Source organism: Apostichopus japonicus, chromosome 22, assembly GCF_037975245.1.
Source record: "Apostichopus japonicus isolate 1M-3 chromosome 22, ASM3797524v1, whole genome shotgun sequence".
Lineage (NCBI taxonomy): Eukaryota > Metazoa > Echinodermata > Holothuroidea > Aspidochirotida > Stichopodidae > Apostichopus > Apostichopus japonicus.
The window spans coordinates 23,482,121-23,505,152 of NC_092582.1; the positions used below are offsets into that span (position 1 = coordinate 23,482,121).

Genomic DNA, 23,032 nt, shown 5'->3' on the forward strand with positions numbered 1-23,032 from the left:
GGATAGTCATGGGAAACAATTATGTTCCACAAATGAGAGTGATATTAATATTCTAAAAGTCTACTTTTGGTAGTCTACAAAATGTTAATTGCAAAGTTTCTTGGCCGGAATTTCCCAGATTTAATGACCAAAATAGGAAGCAGCAAGTTCAAAGATTTCAGTATGTCATATTTAACCCCACCATATGCATACTATACTGCCTGTATTGGCATTCATTCTATTGGAGTAACCAGTGCCTAATATTGTACAGTAGGGTACGACCTGGCTTACACTTGCAGCTACTTAAGTTGCAGCTACATAACCTAAACATTCAAAGTAGAAAAACCTGGTAGGCCTAGCTGTAAGTATGGCACTAAAGTGAATGGAGGCAGGCTTCTCTAGGCCCTTTTTTCTTTAACCTGGCTGTGCTGTTGTACAACCTGTAGGCTATGGTTTGGCCTAGGCCTAGGGCATTTAGCCTTGGCCTAACATAGGCCCAACAAGTGATGATTTCCCGTCTACGATCTAGCCAAAATGGTCCTTTCCAAAGTTGCCATCGTTGAACTGATCTCTTAGATGTAGAATTGGCACATAGGGTTTAACAAAATATCCTAGGCCTAGGTTTACCATTTGGTTCTAGCTTAGGCCCAATAGGCAATAGTGTGGTACTACTACTGGGTCTACAGTACTAGGCCTTGGTGCGGTAATCCATATGCAGATGTGAATCTAAACTTGGATGGGGCCCAATCCATTCATTCTCCTGAGCTAAGACTGAGAGAAACTTAAGCTTTGAAGCTTCCAAATCCATGGGAAGGTAACTTTAACTTCTGTGTTATTTCCTAGCTGTGCTGTCCTTAAAAATCCTGTGGTACCGTGTACACAAACGAAACCCGTTCTTGTTAGTCCACGTAGCGAGACTAACGTTAGGCCTAGCTAAACTTATGTAACAACAGGTCCATATTAATTATTGTTAAATTCGGGTCCAACAGTAAAAGTTGGGCGGTGGTAAAGGGCAGAGAATCAAAATGAAATTTTGTGACAAAGCTTGCAATACCGTATTTCATGTTTGTTCTTATCAACAATCAAAATCGCCAAATAGGTGAAATCCTGCTTATTGTTAAAGATCAATGTTTGATTTGTTGAAAGGACTACAACTACTTGTTCTCACGCCATGGCTACGTTTGTGTATACTGTGTTGGAAGTTGCACTGAAGTACAGCGACAAGTACAGTAACCTGCTAGTTGCTAGGCAACCGAGTTATGGGTGCAGGGAGCAGTTACATGTAATTTACTCAGCTCCAGTTTTCTGACACAGTGGTTTAACAATATAGAAAGTGATCAACTTGGAGAAAAGGTGCACTTTTAAAAAGATTGAGAAGTTCGGCACTGTTCGAGGGACTACATTATCTTTAAAAGACATGCAAGTATTTTCCTCAAATACTGCGGGGTGCACGTTTGTCTGTGCAAGTCACATCACTTATAAAACTACAGCTTCGACCAATTTGGCATGTGTTCTCTTTAACATAGATTTTCGCTTTCTGCGGTCTGATTTTCTACTTTAAATATATTATTAATCCCGAATTTTACATTGCATGTGTTGCGTTATTTCTACGCCTGTTGGAAAGCAGTTCCATAGGGATGGGATGGGGGGGGGTTGTGTGGGGGGGGGCGTAACTTCGAATTGCAGTGTGGCAACCTCAAAACGCCTCCAAAAAAAAAAAATTGAACCCTCTGTGCATTCGGCACTTTTTAAATACGATTTTCTTGATTTATCAACAAAAGGATGATTTAATATTAGAAGGAATAAATAAAAAATAAAAATAGAACGATGTTGGTGATGGGGTGGGGCAAAGAGGGTGAAGGCTTTTAAGGTGTAATAAGGTTTCTTGTATAATGCCATAATTGTTTAATGACGTAACTGGACATTTAAACAATGTGTTACCGTATATAGCGAAATATAATCTTCCGAAATTTATTCATTTTATTTTTTAGTAGATTAAGCTCACACAACAACGTGTGATGGCATACACAAACACATGTTTTTCAGTAATGGTTTTTCCCTAATGCAAGTAGAATCCCTCACAATTGAATTATTATTTAACTCATTCCCCCTTCTCCTCTCACCCCCTCCCACGTGCTCAAATAATATCAAAGTGATATTTCCGTACAATAAGCTACATCATTGATAAGTGCAATGAGTTTGAAGTTAGCAGTTTCCATGGTTGATCAAAAATGATAAATTTACACGCGATTTTTTTCTCTCGATACATCTGATCTTGCTTGTAGGGTATATTCAGTACATTGATTATTTATATGCCATCATATAATAAGGAGAGAAGGATGGCCCTAGCCATCAACCCACACCGTCCCCACCCCACCCCATCCCCACCCCATCCCCACCCCAACTTTCCATATCTGACTTTACGCCAAAACTATTTAAGAATATTCTTCTTGAGATCCATAATAGTTAATACTTCAGTATCCGTGTAACTTACATGTGATGGTAAGACAGTATGTCACAAATTCGATATGTGTTACCCTTATGGAACATGTCGATCAAACTTGCCTATACTGTGTACGTGTAACATAAACTTACCGGGGTTAAACAAGGCAGCAACTTACCATGTTAGTAAAGGAGATACAAAGTTTCCTTGTACACTCCATCGGTGTGCGTGTACACATACACTGGTCACGCATCGCGGAGAGACATGCGTACTGAAAGATGCAATTTATAAACAAAGTAGCGAACCATGCCATCCCTCCTTCTTACTTCGCACAGGTCGTGAAAATGAAACACAATTAAAAAAGAAATATTCTAAAGAAAAATCTATTGACCAAGAGTACCAAACATGCACGACATTACCATAATTTTACACTGATCTATTTATTATCCACTCCCCCTCCCCCACACCCACCCGTTGTCCCCCACTTGCAATATCATACTTTTAAGCGCAGAACAGGTAACGCCCCACAGCCAAAGGAGTGAGAAGCGAGGCCAGTTAGCTAATTCCGCATAATTTTGACTAGCTATGATGACGTATCAATGAGTTTCACATACCTCTCACTATAAGCTGATTTACATATCCATTCAATATCGATGCCTGACCGCTACAAGCAAACGAGCAATGCACATACCTGACCTTAAATATGCAAATTAACAGCATACCAGTGATGCAACACACAAACAATAGTTTCATTTTTCTTACGGAGCTGATGGACAGTAGGGTTTATATCTTGAGCGACATAAAGTGAACAACTAGCAATAGTGTCACCGTGCATGGCGAACATAGTATCGGTACCTTGCTAGTGTTATGATGCTAAGGTAAGGGGTGGGATAGGTGTGGTACTGATAATGGTGCCAGCTCTGTCATGTGTACCATTTCTTTACTGTTCCAAATGACTTTTCGTGAACTAAGATAACTCCCCACCCCCCTCCGTTCCACCCCAAACACAACGGGAACTTCCCTTTTAAAGCTTCAAGCTGCACAACTTTTTGAAAATTACTTAGATCCTTACTTGAATATATCCAGCCTCACCCGCCCTCTTATAAACATACACAATAAGTTCAAGCTTATTAATTGTCGTCAGAAACAACATGTCTATGACGTATTTTAACCTCTCCAACGATAGTACAACGACAGGACGAAGACGAAAAAAACCAAATCAAAACAAACAAGCAAGAGAACAAGAAAACACACTACATACAAGGTTTGTTTATATTCAAATGTGTCGCAAACACATGTGATGTAAATCGCGTGGTTAGTATAATGTTGGTTAAACACGAAGATTTGTCATGTGCAAATAATACATCAGTATTGTGTCTCAGTGTTGTGGTGTAACAATACAATGATTATTTCCTCGCAGGTGATACGAAACGAAACCCGGATTTTGTTTGACCCTCTTTGGCCTCATCACGGAAATTCAAAGGTTGCCTCGGTTTCCTGAGCGGTGCAGCTACGGTTGGCACCAATCCAGTAGTGTGTATATGAATGATTTCAGAGGAATGCGGATACCTTATCATGCTTATCCCACAACATACCATGACCCCCTAATACAGTAGTCCCTATATATATGCGTGCAGCTATGGAACGATTCTTTAGCTCAATTTCGCAATATTCCGAACAGAACTGACAAAAGGTGAAAAATGACGATATTTACCTATACATGTCTGTATGTAGAGTTCGTATATACACATGTTTTCACTGTGGGAAATGACTGACTTAGGCCTATATCCTAATATGTGACATAGTTTCTATATGTTTCGCTCCGAATTACTTACTAATCAGGTGAAGTTTATTCTCAATGTAGCTAAATCCCGTGTTTAAATCAACGGATGGGAGGGTCAAGGGGGTGGGGAGGGGAGAAGCAGATGGCCCAATATCTCCGGTCATTACCCGCATCTTCTTGCGTCCATGAATTTGAAAATATTGCCTTACGATGAGATATTGTTACATTGATGTATGATTGGGCTGTAATTTGACTTCGAGAAGTCTTTAGAAAATATACACAACTTTGATCAAGTACATTTCTTTACATTTATTTCGTCAAAAACCTGGCAATATTATTTACAGATACAAAATGCCAGTTATTGCTTTAGTTTTCGTAAAAAATAATAACAATAATAAAATTGTCCCAATTTCCTGACTCCGTGCTGAGAAAATGCATGGCATTTGCTGTCAATGTAATGTCACATGGGTACTTTCAAATATTTAAAAATGTTAAGCTAACCTTTAAATATCAATATGGTAGGCAATAATAATGTCATTAATTAAGTGATATTTATTTTGACATTGTTAAATGTTTTCAATGCATAATAACAACAACTGTGATCATTGCAAATGACATAAAAACAAAGAAAAATTTACTAATACGAAATCACCATGGCAACGTGCAGCATTAATGTTATTTATTTTTATTTCTTTCCGTCTTGCGATGATTCATACCCTGATGATGTTGGCTTTCTTTTTACTGCGAGATATATTTTGCTTTTACGTCAAAAATAGCGTGAAACGTAAAAAAAAAAATAAGGCATAAAAATCACACAAGAACAGCAGCACCCGACGTGTAAATAATTTGCTTTGAATTAAATGACGAATGGAATGGTTTTGCCTACCAAATGTTACTCCATTTCACACTCAAATGAAATGTGATACATGTCATTAAATCATCGATGAATCTTTTAATGAAGGGTAACAATGCGCAAGATAATTTTTTGGATGTGGGGGGGGGGGGCAACTCTCAGTTATCTGTATAAAGACGAACAATGCAGCAACCATTGTAAGGTATCCAAGATTCAAACTTTGTGTCATAGAAAATATATGTAGAAAAAACGGTAATAAAACATATAATATACTATGTTTGCGTAAAGGACACGTACAAATGAGTTCGCTTTTAAAAAGACACTGACCGAAGTCCTCTTATCATCCAGTGGCCCTCCCCTCCCCCTCCACCCCCCCTCCGCCCCCTCCCACCCCCCCCCCCCCCAAAGAAGAAGAAGAAAAGAAACGAGATTGGTCCCCCACGCGTCTAAATGATTGATCAAATAAAGTTGCACCATTTGAGAAACTCCTTCTTCCGTCTCCAAAATTAAACGTTCAATTTTAAGTCATAAATTTGACGGAACCAAATGTGGAATGTCCGTTCTTGATAAATTTCCGGAGGTCAAAGTTTATTTCCGTTCAGGTAGGCTACATCCAACTGTTTAATCAAATATTTGGTTTATTTAGCATTTCTTCCAGTGATCGTTTGGGGGCAATACCATCTGGTTTTGCACAACCCTTTCCCTTCTCTTCAAACATCAAAATGCTGTAAATAAATAAATACATATATATAAATAAATTAATAAATAAATGAATTAATGGTTGGACCCAACGTCACGTGCTCACCCAAGTGATATTTTATATATATTTATGATATTAAATATTATTTATAAAATAATTTATTTATATTTTCGAAAACTGACTCGAATAACTTTTCGAAAGTGTTTGAACGAACTTTGCAAAGAGCGAAATCTCATTGGAACTTTATTATCAGCTACTTAAAATTACACATGCTCCCCCACCATGCTCACCCCACCCCCGCACACACATCTTTCCTTATCCCAGCCTGGAACTGTAAACAGTATTGCTCAGTTTCCATAATTTTATGGCCCCTGGCCTGCATTGAGGATCGCTGCAGCTTGATTATCATGATACATACATCAGCGCATATATACCATCTCACCGATGTTACGTGGATATATACTTACAGTTTTAGTACAGATGATTTCTTGCCCAGCATCATCTGAAGAAACTCATTGTATCCTATCGTGCCAGAGTTGTTCGTGTCCACCTCGGCGATTATTTTCCGCACTTCAATGATATTCTTGGGTTTCCCCAACTTTTCCATCATTTTGCTTACGTCAGTGACGTCTACGTCACAAAAGAAAATGAAAAAGAAAAGAAAAAAGAAAGTAAGCAAAAAAAGGGGGAATTTATTGCGAGGCTGTATAAGGGGCGGAAGGGTGCGGTAGGGAAGGCATGTATGTAAAGTGTGTGATTTACAGAGGAGTCAGGTACGGCGGGGGAGAGGGTGGGGAGAGGGGTGTGGGTAGGTGGATGTGGTTACTATACAGAAAGTTATTGTAGCTTCCATTCTTTAATATTCTTCGTTCAATTACATAATCTCGACTTTACATTCAAGGAATAGTTAATAATATCTGAACGAATCACAGTAAGGTACCTACCAAGTACATGGGACAAGGATTATGGGTGTTAGGTCCAGGGGGAGGGGGGAATATATAATCCTGATTATATTTCCGTCACGATATGATATTATATTATCGCATATTCGGTATACTGCACAATCATGGTCTCCCCCTCTCAAAGGTAGACCAGTAAAAAGTATTTGTTACCCAATGTCGAAGCTCGTCTATATGTATAATCTATAATCTATAGGACCCTAACATGTTGCGGTGCGTAATAATATGGTACACTTTTTTGACATTAAGAAGTAAATATATAAAGCTATGCGTGAGGCAATTGCCCAAGGTAATTTTCATTCTTTTTTCGTTAAAATATGCGTAAAATGTGGAAGTACTTGTTGTCAACACATTGCTTAGTACAGACAAGCATACATGATGCATCATGGGCACATTATAAACCATGAATGAAACAGACCACATTCAAGCCGTTTCAGTAATATCATTGCGAAAATATGTACAGAAAAACAACCAAAAAACATGTAGATTACAAAATATTTACCGAGATCATCTGAGTTATCCAAGTCGTACTCCATGAACTGATCTGAAAGAGAAACAAGGGAAAGTTGATAACATTGTAAACTGTTTCGAAACATGTACATAATCCCTTGCAGTGTTCATAATTACATTCAGTATACGCACGTCACTCAGCGCAGGTACCTGTTACACGACACAGTATAGGAACTGGCGAATGTGCGTTTATAGAGGACACCATAATGGATTTTAATGGGTGTGATTAGTAGGGTCAAGAAACTGCATCAACATACACACATTATATATGTATATATACATATATAGTGTCATTATGATATGAGACCTTTTACTTTCTCTTTGGTTTTCTTTTCGTAAATTTAAGGAAGAAGGCCTAGTAAAGTAAACAGTGTTGAGACTGAAACAAAACGCCATAATTAGGGGGACAAACTAAAACGAATGACAGCGAATGACCGAATGACAATCGACTTTGTACAGGGTTAATTATCATTTGCGAATGACAGCGAATGAAGGCGAATGACAACGAATGACACCGAATGACAACGAATGACAACGAGGGACAGTATTGAGAAGATATAGAATGATTAACGGAGTGGAGTAAATGCGGTTATTGGTTTTCTGCGCAAAAATGATTTGAGGAAAATCGCATATAACGTGGTTGCAGGGTTTTGGTGTAATTTACGGATAGAAACCACAGGGAAAGTTTTTGTGTGAGAATGCGCTTGAGTGCTGTGCTTTTTACCTCTGTAGATTTATATAGAAAGATAACTGAAGCCGTTTCAAGATTATAGTATTGTTAGTTTCTAACATTTAATATCGGGAAAACGACGTTAAATTTACTTTTTAAAATCAGACTTACAATTTCGCTTACTATAAGGTGCGTTTTTATCTTGTCCGTACTTTACTAGATCTAGATACCCACGAAGTCTGAACTGTGATATCCGGTTGAAGCAAATGTCTGTGCTGTCATTACTGTCATTCGTTTTAGTCGACGCATTGTTTAGTGTGTACAACATATTGTCATTCGTTATGTGTAACGCAATTGTCTTTCGTTTTAGTAACACCCTAATTAGGTCGTATTTATAGAGTCACCATTTTGCAATCTCGTACATAAACTAAACTTGTGTCATTAATAGAGACAGACGTAGAAACCAAAACACACGTGGCTCGATGAGGACATAATTATAGACTTGATCAAGTCTTCAACCATGTGAGTGAAGAAAAATGGAAATATGTGATATCTCCCAAATAGAATCAGATCATTTTTCTTTTAACTATAGTTGGGTAAGTTGTTCATAACTGATCATAATCTATCGTATCGACCAATAATGAGAGTTCCTTGGGTCTTGCCTTTTTGTCATTTGGGACAATTTTTTTTCTATACTGTAGTGTCATATCCCGCTTCAGAGCACTCGTATTGTCAGTACGAGCAGTATGAATATCATGTTTCTATCAGATCCGTGAGGAACTGTTTATACTGTCAATACCAGTGCTTTGAAGCATGATATTGGAGTACAGTTTAGAGAGGTATAATTAGCATTAGGAAATTGTCCCAACTGGCTGGGGTTTTCTGTCTCCTTTACCTAGAATGCAATAGCATATCCTAACCATACCCTATACCATACATTATGTAAGCACTCTATACGATCAACGTCTTCCTCTACATTTTCCTATTCACGGTAGGGTGTATATCTCGATAAAACAATTACAACATTTTCGCAGGTGGATTATTTTGTCCCGTTTATTCACTCCCAGCTTCAATTAATTATAATAACAGACTGCATAGGGCATGTACGATATGTCGACATTTCAGATATGGATTTCCTCATCATAAATCAAACTGATTATTGTTTTATTAATGAACTTTTAATCTTAATTTTACCTTTGAATGCGACAAGTTTCTCCTCCAGCTCTTCTGGGTCGTACTCCTTATAATCACCATTGGCAACGACTTGCTGAAATCGTGATAAAGACAAACAGCGGGGAAGAGAAGAAAACTGTAAGTCTCTGAAGGATTTATGATATAACCAAAGGAGTATAATAACGCATTGATTTATGAGCTTTTTTTTTGGCGTGATATAGGTCCGTTAGTTTGGCTGGCTACACAGTGTAGAAAAGACAACATACTGAGTCGAGTGTAATTCATCATATTGTTGAAACATGCTGAAATCACGAGATTCATTCAATGATAAATTTATGACGTTTGCTACAAAATTGTAGAAATGATGACTTTCTGATGTGATTCAAGAAATTAGTCAGTTTGCAGAAACCTTTTAACACATTAACTGAACAAATAATCACTTCCTTTTCAAATTGCTACGATATAATTTACAAAATGACCTCAGCATTTCACGTTTCCATAAAATAAAAAACCAATTCATACATGGCATACATATAAAGCGGCTGGAAGTTTTATCACTGTTCTGGATTTTATAGCTCACTACGATTTCAATAACATTTTTTTGGCTGAATGAAAACAAGTACTGGATAAATCCGGCTTCGAAGTGACTATTTGATCTGTCCTGCCATGTGACGTCATATCACACACCATACGGTACCACATTACATATATATTACATAACGTCGTACCATCACTTAAATTAATGGATTCATTTTACGCCAAGAGTGAGGCCGTTTGGTCACGTGATAGTACTTCTACTGTAGGCCCCACTTAACGATGTTCAGATGTGGAATCTGTGTTTTCTTATGCTGTACCATTCCTCAAGCAGCCCCCAAACCTCCCATCTCTTACCAGTTGCCACCATTACCACCCACCCCCCCCCCTCTCCCCATTCATCACAAGTACAAGTCGTCTGTTGTGTCTACTTTATCCAACTTACGTCATACATATTTCACATAAGGGGAGGGGAGGTAGGAGGGGGGGCATGGTAAACATTTTTTGATGTAAGAAGTGGACCATCTGTTTAACTCTCTGAAGTACACTGACTTACCTCGTTAATTTCAGTTAGGCGAACGTTTTGTTCTTCTTTTAGGCGGCCCCATTGTTTACCTCCTGAGAAGAAAAATAGGAAGATGATGAAAGTAACAAACTCTCAATATTTCTAGCTGCGAAATCTCTTGAAAAAGTTCAGTATCAATAATCATCTTTTGACTTTTATCTGTTATAACCAAGATGGGAGGGAAGAGGGGGGGGGGAAGAGGGGAGGGGAATAGGGGGAGGGACCGGGAGAATGTTCATGTTTCACAATCTTCACTTGTCCCATACCTCAACAAGATGAAGCTTGAAATAAAAAAAAGCCATATACATTCTGACATTGTGTATAAAATCCGGAATTATCCATACAGCATTTCTCTCCACTGTTTTAAACTTGACTAAAACAAAGGGTAAAAGTACATCTAAATTTAAACAATGAGATGAGGCGAATATGGTGCTCAATTGTTCTAATGAAACCATATATATAATGCAGACGAATAAGGTGTTCGATTGTTATGATAAAACCATACATATAATGCAGGCGAATAAGGTGTTCGATTATTATGATAAAACCATACATATATAATGCAGGCGAATATGGTGTTCAATTGTTCTGATAAAACCATATTTAATTATAATGCAGGCGAATAAGGTGTTCGATTGTTATGATAAAACCATACATATAATGCAGGCGAATAAGGTGTTCGATTATTATGATAAAACCATACATATAATGCAGGCGAATAAGGTGTTTGATTGTTGTGATAAACCATACATATAATGCAGGCGAATATGGTGTTCAATTGTTCTGATAAAACCATATTTAATTATAATGCAGGCGAATAAGGTGTTCGGTTGTTATGATAAAACCATACATATAATGCAGGCGAATATGGTGTTCAATTGTTCTGAAACCATATTTAATTATAATGCAGGCGAATAAGGTGTTCGATTGTTATGATAAAACCATACATATAATGCAGGCGAATATGGTGTTCAATTGTTCTGATAAAACCATATTTAATTATAATGCAGGCGAATAAGGTGTTCGATTGTTATGATAAAACCATACATATAATGCAGGCGAATATGGTGTTCAATTGTTCTGATAAAACCATATTTAATTATAATGCAGACGAATAAGGTGTTCGGTTGTTATGATTAAACCATACATAATGCAGTCGAATATGGTGTTCAATTGTTCTGATAAAACCATATTTAATTATAATGAAGGCGAATAAGGTGTTCGATTGTTATGATAAAACCATACATATAATGCAGGCGAATATGGTGTTCGATTGTTATGATAAAACCATATTTAATTATAATGCAGGCGAATAAGGTGTTCGGTTGTTATGATTAACCATACATACAGTATATTGCAGGCGAATATGGTGTTCAATTGTTCTGATAAAACCATATTTAATTATAATGCAGGCGAATAAGGTGTTCGATTGTTATGATAAAACCATACATATAATGCAGGCGAATATGGTGTTCAATTGTTCTGATAAAACCATATTTAATTATAATACAGGCGAATAAGGTGTTCGGTTGTTATGATAAAACCATACATATAATACAGGATATACATCTATACTTGTATTACTGACATCATCATAATTTGCATATTAATGCAACATGACAAATAGAAATTATAAAACGATACAATTAATACTGCTTTAAAGATGTGAAGTCATGCCACGAGTCACTACACTGCTTTAAAAAGTTGAAATTGTACCCAGGTGAAAAAGTGGTTTTGATCACAATCAGTTAAATTAACTCTTGTTTTGAGAAATATTTCTCGACCAACGCATTGTCACAATCGAATAGGATTATGAATAAGCTTTGACACATTAGCTTGTTATGTGCGTACTGTGTGTATACCCACGTACACACTACATCGGTGGCGATAACGAATACTTGTGAAATCAGGTTTGCTTATAAATCATGTGTTTAGATTGCTTTGGAGAATTTTCTCAACTGACTTCAATGTTACTAACTTATTTGCAAACGTATATTTATTGCTACTGCATTACTACGTAGTAGGTATGGCTAAACTATTTCGCATGAGGCGAGTATCCCCTAAGTCAAAAGTTCACACAACGACAAGGTTACGAACCAATCCATTCAGGCCTTCTTGAACAAAAAATAAATAAATAAATCAAAAAATAATGGTTAAAAATAGCACTCAATATTTCGTGAATTGCCTTTGTTTAACAAAACGATAGCTTCTGTCTTCAAATATTCATAATCGAACAAGAAAAAAAAGGGGGTGACTGTATGGTAAAACGCAGCTGGTTCTTATGACAACGTAATTGAGGTCTTTGTCAGTTTCCTTTGATGATGTGTTAAGAGATATAATTATAGAAAAAAATAAATTAAAAGAAGAAATCCTACGCAAAAAAATCTCTTTGTTCATGGTTTGCATTATATTCGTGTTATACATCAATGCATTATAGACTACAATATATATATTGGACTGCTGCAACCTGTACAAATTTTGTTTAATACATAAAATGTATGTAACGTCGTATATGCGAACAAACGAACACAACTGTAAAACGGCGTTGTTTGAGAACAGCCAACTTTCCGAGGCTTATATACTGCCTGCGTGGCGTGGAAGAAATATAATATTATGGTAATTAAAGTCTAGACAATGAGATAATCATTGGCTAAAAATAAGTTATGAACCATTATATTTGGTAATATATAGTAAGCTGTTCATATTTTTTATTTACAGGCCTAAGTGCTGGACTTTTTGTCGTTGTTGGCCTCAGTGGCGTAGGAAGGTACTTTTGAGTGGGGGGGGGATGAAGACTGATGGCCAGCCTGGGGAGGGGTCTAAGGGGAGGGGGTGTCCCCCTCCCCTTTGGATTTTTTTGCATTTCCAGGTGGCCTCAGATGCAATTTGGTGCAATATAGCACACTTCAACACCCACTCCATTTTGTTAACTTAATTTTGTATTTTCACCTGGCCTTAGATGCAATTTGGTGCTCCAAATGAGATTTTTTTCTCATTTGGAAATGAAAAGGGGTTTTCTGACTTGCGGAGCGAGGGGGGGGGGGGGAATGATACTTCCGCCCCTCCACATTTTTCACTGGGGGGCTGTGGTTTCAGTATTTACAATAGTATAGTGGGAAGAGTCATATCTTGGTATAGCGTGTATATAAGGAAGATTAAATGGTCACTTCCTATCAAGCATACTAATTGAAATAATGCAGGAAATTTGAAATCATAAATATGCCAGAAATAGAGATGTCATCATTAAAGATTTAATCTATCCTGGCAGTATATATGGTTCGTCAAAGTCAGGGTTGACACTACCGTTCCATATGTCCTTATTCCATACGCATGTAGTTCTAATTTAATTGCGCATGTACTGCTATAGATCAACCATAACTCTACATAGGTTTGTATAGTGTGGAAAGCTCTGCAGCGTGATTTATTGACTTGACCCAAAAGGAGGAACCCATAACAGACTGATAAGGGCGGATAATGTTAGGGAATTCCCCACAAAACATCGCTTAGTTTAATGACGTCATTACGAAATAGGCCTATATAGCTCCTATAAACATTGTAACGTTAAAAGGATATTCTAGTGGCTAACGTTGATTGCTGAACAAACTTGTTAAAGAAATGACTCTAACTAGGAAAACCACATCCTCATACTCAGCACTTTGTGTTGCAAAGATATGAATTAAATAAAAACATTAGTGATATCTTGTAAATGCATCTGGCAACAGCAGAATGGATGACGTCATCATGGCACTTCAGCTGAAAATGTCTTTATCTTTCTTTATAATTTGTCAATCATTTATTCATAAACAGAAAAGAGTATTCTACATAAAAGATACATTTTGATGAAATTTTAAGTACACAGAACTTTGACAAATGAATCAGGTTTCAAGGATATATCAACAAGAAGATTATAAAAGTCAAAGTAAAGCTTTTGGAGAGCATTTGCCCAGATGACATCACAGACCCCCCCCCCCCCCTCCCCCCTACTGTGATCCAACTTTCTGGAGTATATTGAATGTTCAGCCAGTCAAGAAAAGGTCACACGCGATCAAACATACCTCGAGTCAGGTGCAAGATTTTGAGACGGGGTTTTCAACTATAGCATTGTGGAATATAGTTCCCCACAATATAAGTTTCACAGTGTTTGCCATCCCTTTGAATTGTGTTGTAATAAATCAGTGAAGCATCATCGTGTTGAATCTGAAAGACTTTACGTCACGTTATGATTCTATCGCAAGTTTTGAAAGTTAAGTTTAATCCTCAAAAACTGATCAGGTTTAAAAATAATCGTTCTGTAACCAACAAGGTATGTGTAATCAATTACACGTGGTTAATAATATGTTAATTAACATGTTAAATGTGTATTTAACGTGAATGGCCGAAAAATAATATTGTGTGTATACGGATCAGTTGAACAATATCAACCACCCCCCCCCTCCCCGTTAGGCTCTTGGTAGGTCCATTACGTGGTAATATCCGTGTGCTTACGTAACTGCCAATGCACGTTTAACGGATAGGCCTATATGTGATACGCTAATGCTGGTACCTCGCTGTGTATAATAATTCCGATGCACTATAAAATGCAATGAGAAACTTTTCTCAACAAGGAAGTTTGCTTGACGCTAGCTACAGTGAGTTGTGTTAATCAGACATGATCGCGGATGGAGTTGAACAACATGTGGCTTATTATCTGTTAGTGTGTAAAGATTTGTATCTATGGTAGTTATCAACTAGTATAACGAACAGTATGTTAATATGTAACTTGAATGAACTTGGATTTACACACGTATTTATATACTGCCATCAACAGTACATATATAACGATTGTAGATTACAAGGGGGGAAAGAAAAGATTATTGTATTACACCATGATTAACGAACTGTATGTCAATAATTAACATATACGAGCCGGGGGAATATAGTCGGCGGGTGAGTTAAAACTACTTTTGGAGGGGGTTGCATGGAGCAACCGCATATTCTCATGGAATAAGTGGGTAATAATGTTTCAGAGTTATTTTTAGCTCAATTATTGATCGTTCTGTGTGAGTAGGATTCACTTGGACACCCCACACTTAACCCATCCCTATATAGGTTCCTGCATAGAGACACAGACGCTCCGCTTCACATGGTTGTAATGAACGGCTCTAGACAAGACCTTTTCGGGCGCTTTCAGGAAGTTCAGGGTTCACATATAGGGTATAGAAAACATAATCTATGCAGACTCAGAGATGTAGATAACACAAAAACTACCTGCAGGGCAAACTGTATATAATAAACCCAGGGTCCCTTTCAGCTACGTAATAAGCCTATTACCCAATGTATATAGTTTGGTTTACCTCCGCCGTCAGTGTCGAAAGCTTCATTGCATTGATGCGGCGGTTATCTTATTGTCGAAATGAACAGGGATTTATAACAGACACAGACCAACTGTACTATATTCCAAAGATCTGCAGGGTTACACATACCGACTGTTAATGTGATTCCTTCTACTACAGTCCACATGTCTTCCCTATATGCCATCTTAATACACACTATTCTGTACAGTGATCTGACGTCACACAGTGATGTGATGACGTTCACCTTTAAAGATCTCCTTTATTGGCTCCAATTATAGCACTCTATAGCTAGAAAAGTTTTGTGGTGACGTAATCGACCTGCCACGGTCGTAATTCGACCTCAGGCTTTACAATTAGCCTGCATAGCTTCTTTACACCATTAGGCTCTTTGTGTAAACACTGTGTGGAAATATGTTCATGTCTACAGTGTAGTTAATCATACAGCGTTCACACAAAGACCCTCATACATGAACAAATATGTGGCAGGCGTTGCAGACTAATTGGTTAAAAGAGGTCATTTTTTACGACCAAGGCAGGTCGATTACGTAATCTTAAAAAACTATTTTATGAGAGCGTGCTAAAGTTGGGGTCTACACAGCAGACCTTTAAACAACATTCAAATGTGAGTACATGGTACGAGTAAACATATAAATTCCCCTCTGCCTGCGTGTCTTTGATGCATTGTTGATTAAATTCAATTTCATGATAGCCTATACAAAATATTGACTTCGCCGATTTCGTATATAGCAAGTGAGAATTAGGTTTCCATGTGAGTTGCGTAATTAGCAGTGATCTGTTTCTCTGACTTTTCCCAGGGATCTTCAAAGGGGGAAGCAATAACATTGTTTTTAAACTAGTTGTGTATACTATAGCGCAGGCCACGCCTCTTGCGATGTGATGAAACATGAGCCCCCCCCCCCTCGTTCCCGCTCCTTCTTCCCCTAACGTATAATAAACAACCATATAGGCCTAGCCTATATGGGATGCATTTACCGAAGGTAACAAGAACCGATCCTGGAAAGAGGGCGAGAACCTAGTCACAGTGAATGAGGCAAGCAGTCGAGAAAAGGTTTACAAAACGTGCCTCTATAGGCTGCAGACTACGTAGGTGCTGCAATACTCCAGCACCGAATTTCCTGTATTTTTAAAATATCATACGTTTCCCCAATCTTTCTTTATCGTTTCCTCTTTGCACTTAAACCACTATAAAGTTATCTCTATTAAGCGGAATCCATGTTATCCCATGCACTGGCTGTATGGTGTAGGACATCATATAGGCTGCTGCTATATTTATACAGCCTAACAAAGAAAATTATACATGGACTCGACATGAACTATAAATAGATCATATCAGTAGACTATGCACTGCATAATGTACTTTTTAAGAAAAAGTCACCCAGGAAAGAACCTGGGCACGAAAACCAAACTACCAAACGACTGATCCGCTCTCAGCCCCAGTCCCCTGCATCGGGACTGTGACTGTGTGATCATCGTCAGGTGTGCATCACCATTCCCTGCATAATGTGTATGGAATTGCACTGGGGACGAGTTAGCTGACTGCAATGACCTAACCGCAATTCTGCCATCAGGGACCTTGTTCTGCGTTTTCTACATGATTCTACACACGACATAGATACATACATAGGTTATTTGTCTATAGCCGGGCACGTATATCTGATCGTACCGGAAGTATAGTACAGTGTATATAATATGCTTTACGTATACAATCCTACATATTATTATATAACAGTGTAGACCTCAACTCTCAATATCGATTAGTCGGATAGTACTGCATTATATGAGGACCGTCCTCATTACTTGCGAAATGATTTCGCAAGTAACACGTAATTCATACACAGCTATTCTATCAATACCAGCATGCTTTTACCAGTGTTGTGTACTTTGCTGGTATAGGCTCGACCTATACAAACCATTTTAATACACACACAGTATTACTAACATACAATGCCTCACACTGATAAGTCACACAGCATGCATGTTGGCTATATCAACGTTATATTGACTCATAAAGTCTCTAAGTCACAAATATTACAAAAAAGAACCGACTCGAATGAATTTGCATGGGTTGATTTAGTGTAAATGTTACATTGTAAGTATAAAGGTTTATCATACACGGGGGATCAAAGATTTCAAAAAGGAAGTGGTGTGGCCCTGTGTAGGGGAAGGGAGGGTGGGGGATGTGTATCGGATTAGAGAATTTGATTAATTTTCATTTATTGAATGGTCGAAAGGAACTGCCTGCATGGTGAGGAGATATATCATTTCATTCATTTATATTTATATGTCAACTTCGTGACCATTATGCATATGCTTTGTATTGCTACACGCGAGCAGATTACATATTCACCCTTTATCCTGTAAAGTGTTCTCTCACCACAATTCCGTCCACAGTCTTTCACTTCCCCAACCACCCCAACCCCACCTCACCTCATCCCTCCCACTTGTACACTGAACGTCAGAAGAGATGCTTGTAATGCTGATCCATCTTCCTTCACCGTTAGTAAAGGCGATTATAAAGTCACTCATTCAATAAGCTATACCAGGAAGTTCCCATATTCTCTCACATAATAAAACATCACGTACCAAGTTACACGCTGGATAAATGACCCCGGTAATCATTGCGTTATATGGTGTAATCCATCGCATAATAGAATACATATACAGTTACTACACAAACCAACATGGATCATTCTATACTCATAAGTAGATCATTGACGAAGGAAATTGAAAGGAGATAGAATGAGATGAAGGAAGTACAGTGAATGAATACAATTCTAATATTCGACGGTGATACATTATATTCAACTGTTTAAAGCAGCTTTCCCCGTTTGGTTAAAAAAAAATCCGATCATTTGGCTATAAGCCAAAAAGGAATTTACCGAAAATGATAAGGTTCCAACTTGTCAACTTGAAGGTAAAACATATCCTGTAGATGTTAAATAGCATCTTATTTCACTGAATCTACACCCCTCCCCTCCCCTCCCTCCCCACCCCCTCCACAAAAAGGAATGTCGCTCAGACATATTTCACATTACCACCAACAACGTAAAAAGTAACTAAGAAATATAATATTATATCATATATAAGCTGAAATGCTTTTCATAATACTTCTAACTTTTCAATATTTCCTTTTAATAATGAAAAATTGGTCGATATGAATCTAAAAAGCTGCTTGAGCATACCGTAATACAATCCAAGATTTTTTTTCAATATCATACCAAAATGCCCCTTCTGTACAACCATGTCTCCAATTTGTCAATGACTCAAAATGACACTATACTGATCTTTGAACAGTGCTTTAATTGGATTTAACTGTAGGGACAGTGTTTTTTGCCACCATTGTGTATATTCATTTGTTTTGAGGTGAGCATTGTCTTCAAAGTGTTATATTATCTTCTCCATTTAATGCTCAACATGATGAACTAGCTCTTTGTTATTCAAACCTAAGGTGTCAAATCAGTTTTATTCGACAGTCTAAACATATCAAATACACGCGGCAATACCCGATGAGTCATTGTATTGCCGTCCTCCAGGGATCGGGGCTCTCTCTCTGACCAAGTGGATAAAGCATCCACAAATTCATATCTATAGGGGATCGTGCGCGCAGCACAGCACAGCTATGTACCATAGTCGACACGCATGGTTGCATATATATTTGCAAGACCATCTACGGGTATAGTCCTCAAAAGCGTGTCGACATGCGGTATTTGTCACAAAATGTATTTAAGAAAATAGACAGAACTTATCTGTGTTTGGTATACGCTCAGGGATTAGATCAGTTATCAATGGAGTGTTGACGGCTCGCCGATGTTATTACACTAATCATGCATTATTACGTATTTAGTTGGTTGACAAAGTTGACCTTTGACCTATAGAGTTTTCTTCGCAGCATAATGGTAATTGGTCAAAGTTAGGTGTAAAGGTATTTTCCTGCTTACTTTCCATTGCAGTTTGGGTCAATTTGGGCTTCTCATTTATCCAAGAAGTCAGTAATAATGACAAATTATCTATCTGCATGAATTAGACACCTAATTAGACAGCTAATTAGATATATGATCAAATAGCTATGCGTATTGTCCAACGTTATCGTAAAGGGTCTATATCTATGTTGATACCAATATGTAAACTACAGTTTGCTATGCTACACTGAAGCAAAGGTACATATCCCGGACTCAAGTACATTCTTAAAGCCAACGAACCTTTATTGTATTATGTAACGGGGCGTGGAGGGCCAGGTATATTTATTATTATGCCCCCCCCCCCCAACCCTTCAGTCTTAGTTATATTTTGAAAAAGTTGTGAGAAATAATCTTTTCAATGTCATACTTTCCCGGGCCCCCGAATTGATCATGGGTCTCGGCACTTTACCCCATGAACACCCCCCTATCTTCTTGTTAGGCATGTTCATATCTCAGCACCGACCAATCAGGGTGTCGTCAACATGTATTCAGTTTAGCTAATGTTAGTCTTATATCATCCGACACATTTCCACCCACATAAGGCCATGCCGTTTTATCTGGCAGATACCCCCTTCTTACAAATTGGATTTCGCCAACCATCTATCGATTATCCACTTAGAAGGGAACAGGATGGTATGCACTACCATCAATATACCATGTGTCGACCATGGACCTAACTGTAAGACCATTTTCCGGCATCATTGTACAATAACTCCACCATACCCGTATAGGGAGCTGATACCTGGTATATATATATATACAATTGATATAGTTGTGATGACCCCGTGCTGCTTCAACACTTCGATTAAATGGACACAATGTTAGTTAGAAATTTGCTTTTGTCCTCGGTTAAGACGGAAGTTAGAAAGCTTATAATGATACATTGTGTCCACACGGTGTTGGAAGAGGAAGTGGATGTTAGATTCTTGATAACGGAAAGTTAATCTAAAAATCACCGCAATACTAAAACACAATGGGAAAGGTTTGTACCCCAGTGAAAGAGGTTTATAATTTCCGAATTATTGTACAAATAGAGGGTAAGGGGAATCCACAGGCACAAAAGTGCAGGCTATGTGGTTTTATACAATGCCGGGAATCGGGCGCGGATCAATGGAGTGTGACGTGTATACCCCCACCCCCCCTCCCCTTTCAACCCTCCCCCACACAAACACACAAATGTACAACCATGCAAGCGTATAAACCTTGTCATAGATTATATTCTCGCTTTAAAATATGCGACAGAATATAACCATTTCGAGACATGGGGTCGGCTTTAACGACCCCCGGACCTTATAACCCTCCCCTGGATACACCTCTGGATATTACGTCTCATTATTAACAGCAACAAGTCAGGGTTGATAAATGTAACCCGTATACCCGGGCATATAACGCTTGAAGCCGAGGATCAGACTTCGTTCACCTATAGTTAGTATGACTGTGTAAATATGTAAGACATTGACAGCGTAAACGGGATTTTCAAAAACATATTTATATTGTCAGCTACAGGTAACCAATCCAGGGTAAGTGTTTACCTAGAGTATACTTCCTTCTATTGTATACACACATTCTAGGGAGGTTGCTTTCTCGTACACTAGTGACAACAAGTTCACACCAGCGACACAGTGCAACAAGTTCGCATTACGTCACTGAGCTTTTCGAGTTGCAGTCGTCCCCCACCTTTTTCCCCTTCCATATCTCACTTTAGAGGCGATCCCTGAGGGGGTGGGCTGCTTTGCAGCCATGTAAGAAGAGACGTAAGGGTTGGGAGGGGAAGCGGGTACAATATTGTCCTGTTGGTTGCACCACTGTTTGGGTTTTGACATATATGTGAGGCACGTATACAAAATCTGATGACTTTTCTTTATACACCATGATCGCCCCTCCCCCTACCTTCCGCAATCTCTTGTCCTCATTACGCTAGAAACAATTAAATGCCCTCAATATAGGCTACCCTCAAATCAAGTAATACGAAAAATCATTTAGGCATACCCTCCCCATGACTGGTTATAACTTGGGAATCTCCCTGGAATGTACTTTTTGGAGGAGCCTTTCAATATTTTTAATTAATATGTGAGGGCTTCTACAGACTATAGTCTATGGTGAACATTAATTCATTCACGCGGTCGACGCAAAAAGGGAACCACGCGGCTGTAAATCTCAACCACATGGTATTATAGTATCACCACACATGGGGGTAAAACCACAATGGTTAACACCCTATTAATAGTAAATACGTACGAGGTATTAAATAGATTTAAGCGTTGCTTTGGCCCGCCCCCTTTTTGTTTTCAGCGGCAGACATGAAAATTGTCTAAATCTAATGCACACAATATAGCTTGAATTGTGTAAATTAACTACAGTATATGACTAATATTGGTAAGAGTTAAGTGAAAATACCCGCATGTAGTAGGCCGGTTAGCCAGACTATAGTTAAAAATACTTGTACGTACAATAATGTGTCTACGTTGTACAAATGTAGCCTGCAGCTTTACATGTCGCATTAGGACAAACATACCATCGTATCTATATAATACAACATACTACACCAACTTATCATAACACACGGCGGATTAACATCGCAAAACAACCAAATACGTACCTTGAACATTCCCATGGTCCAGTTTACTTCCAGGCATATTCGTTGTACAAATGAACTCCTTACTTTGTCTATGAACTACTCAACTGACTTGGTATCTCTTACGATATTAATAAATTGTAAACCACTGACAACATCTGCAGCTTACAAACAGGCTAACAATTATGTTGTCTTCTCTGTTAACAGTATGAAAGTCAAACTGTGCTCTCCGTAGGCTACGAGTGATGAACGATATTCGTCTTGTTTTCCTGAAAAGCGGGTTGTGTGTATTATATTACCCATCAATAACCCTTGTTGTGAACTTCAATTGCCGTTCGAGGTTTCCTGATGACACGACTTCCGTATTTGGACGTCTCCATTTAACGTCGAGGTAAAAAAATATGTATGCCAGTTTGTTATGAATGGTGAGTAGTAAAACCGTACCCCCCGCAAAGATTTATGGAGAGAATACACACACGACAAAAGTTCAAGTTCATTGCGGCATTGTGTTCTGGGTTTATTTTGGTCCATTGTTCAAATGGTGTACAGAAAGATCACTTTGGTCTGTTGGAGAACATTTAAAGCAGTTGTTGTTAGTTAAGTACGGGCACTTTGGAACGGAACATACCGCACATAACATTCAAAACTAGCAAGATTGCAATATAGGTCAAATTAAGAGACACTTACATACTCGCTCAAAGTGACACAGCCCTAATAAGCGAGTTAAAAAGATACCAAGGTACAAACAGGTCATTTCGACTCTTTTCTTATAAGTGTTAATCAGATTCAAGGAACAAAGTAGAATTTTTCATAATTTGTTTTCCTTATTCAAATAACTGTTGATTTGGAGCCTCATCGTTATGAAATCATTTCAAAACGACAACTGAAAGTTTTCAATGAGTCCAAATATGCACAACACTGAGCGAGACTAGGATCATTTTGGAGTAGGATAGCTCTGAATTAATATTTTGGCAT

At 38.1% G+C, this 23,032-nt stretch overlaps 2 protein-coding genes and 1 long non-coding RNA gene across 5 annotated transcripts in view; 1 reads left to right on the forward strand and 2 right to left on the reverse strand.

Annotated features, from left to right (window-relative positions):
- LOC139963672 (uncharacterized) overlaps positions 1-2,742 on the reverse strand; it is a 33,125-nt gene extending 30,383 nt beyond the window's left edge. For 2 of the 3 annotated variants that reach the window (XM_071964685.1, XM_071964683.1), the window contains exon 1: positions 1,034-1,193. The gene's annotated coding sequence lies outside the window, so the exon portion shown is untranslated. Of the gene's footprint in view, positions 1-1,033; positions 1,194-2,600 lie in introns of those variants that run through there. The other variant, XM_071964684.1, reaches the window with a different exon arrangement.
- A 217-nt stretch (positions 2,743-2,959) lies between these two features.
- Positions 2,960-5,016, forward strand: LOC139963685 (uncharacterized). Its single transcript, XR_011791722.1, has 2 exons — positions 2,960-3,686; positions 3,843-5,016. It is a non-coding gene; the product is annotated as an uncharacterized lncRNA (long non-coding RNA).
- Positions 4,500-22,399, reverse strand: LOC139963678 (allograft inflammatory factor 1-like). Its single transcript, XM_071964713.1, has 6 exons — positions 22,082-22,399; positions 10,161-10,222; positions 9,092-9,164; positions 7,220-7,261; positions 6,226-6,388; positions 4,500-5,783 (listed from the first exon to the last, which is right to left on the reverse strand). Exons 1-6 carry the CDS (start codon positions 22,116-22,118, stop codon positions 5,684-5,686), a joined length of 477 nt encoding a protein of 158 aa, XP_071820814.1. The 5' UTR covers positions 22,119-22,399; the 3' UTR covers positions 4,500-5,683.
- Positions 22,400-23,032: the final 633 nt, after the last annotated feature.

What these genes read in the sequence shown, in the direction of transcription:
- LOC139963678 (XM_071964713.1), bottom strand. Translation starts at nt 22,118, where the DNA reads ATGCCTGGAAGTAAACTGGACCATGGGAATGTTCAAG. An exon ending in GAAACTTGTCGCATTCAAAG is followed by an intron (nt 7,262 to 9,091) that starts GTAAAATTAAGA and finishes TTTCTCTTTCAG; the next exon opens with ATCAGTTCATGGAGTACGAC. An exon ending in AAATCATCTGTACTAAAACT is followed by an intron (nt 5,784 to 6,225) that starts GTAAGTATATAT and finishes ATTTATTTACAG; the next exon opens with CATTTTGATGTTTGAAGAGA.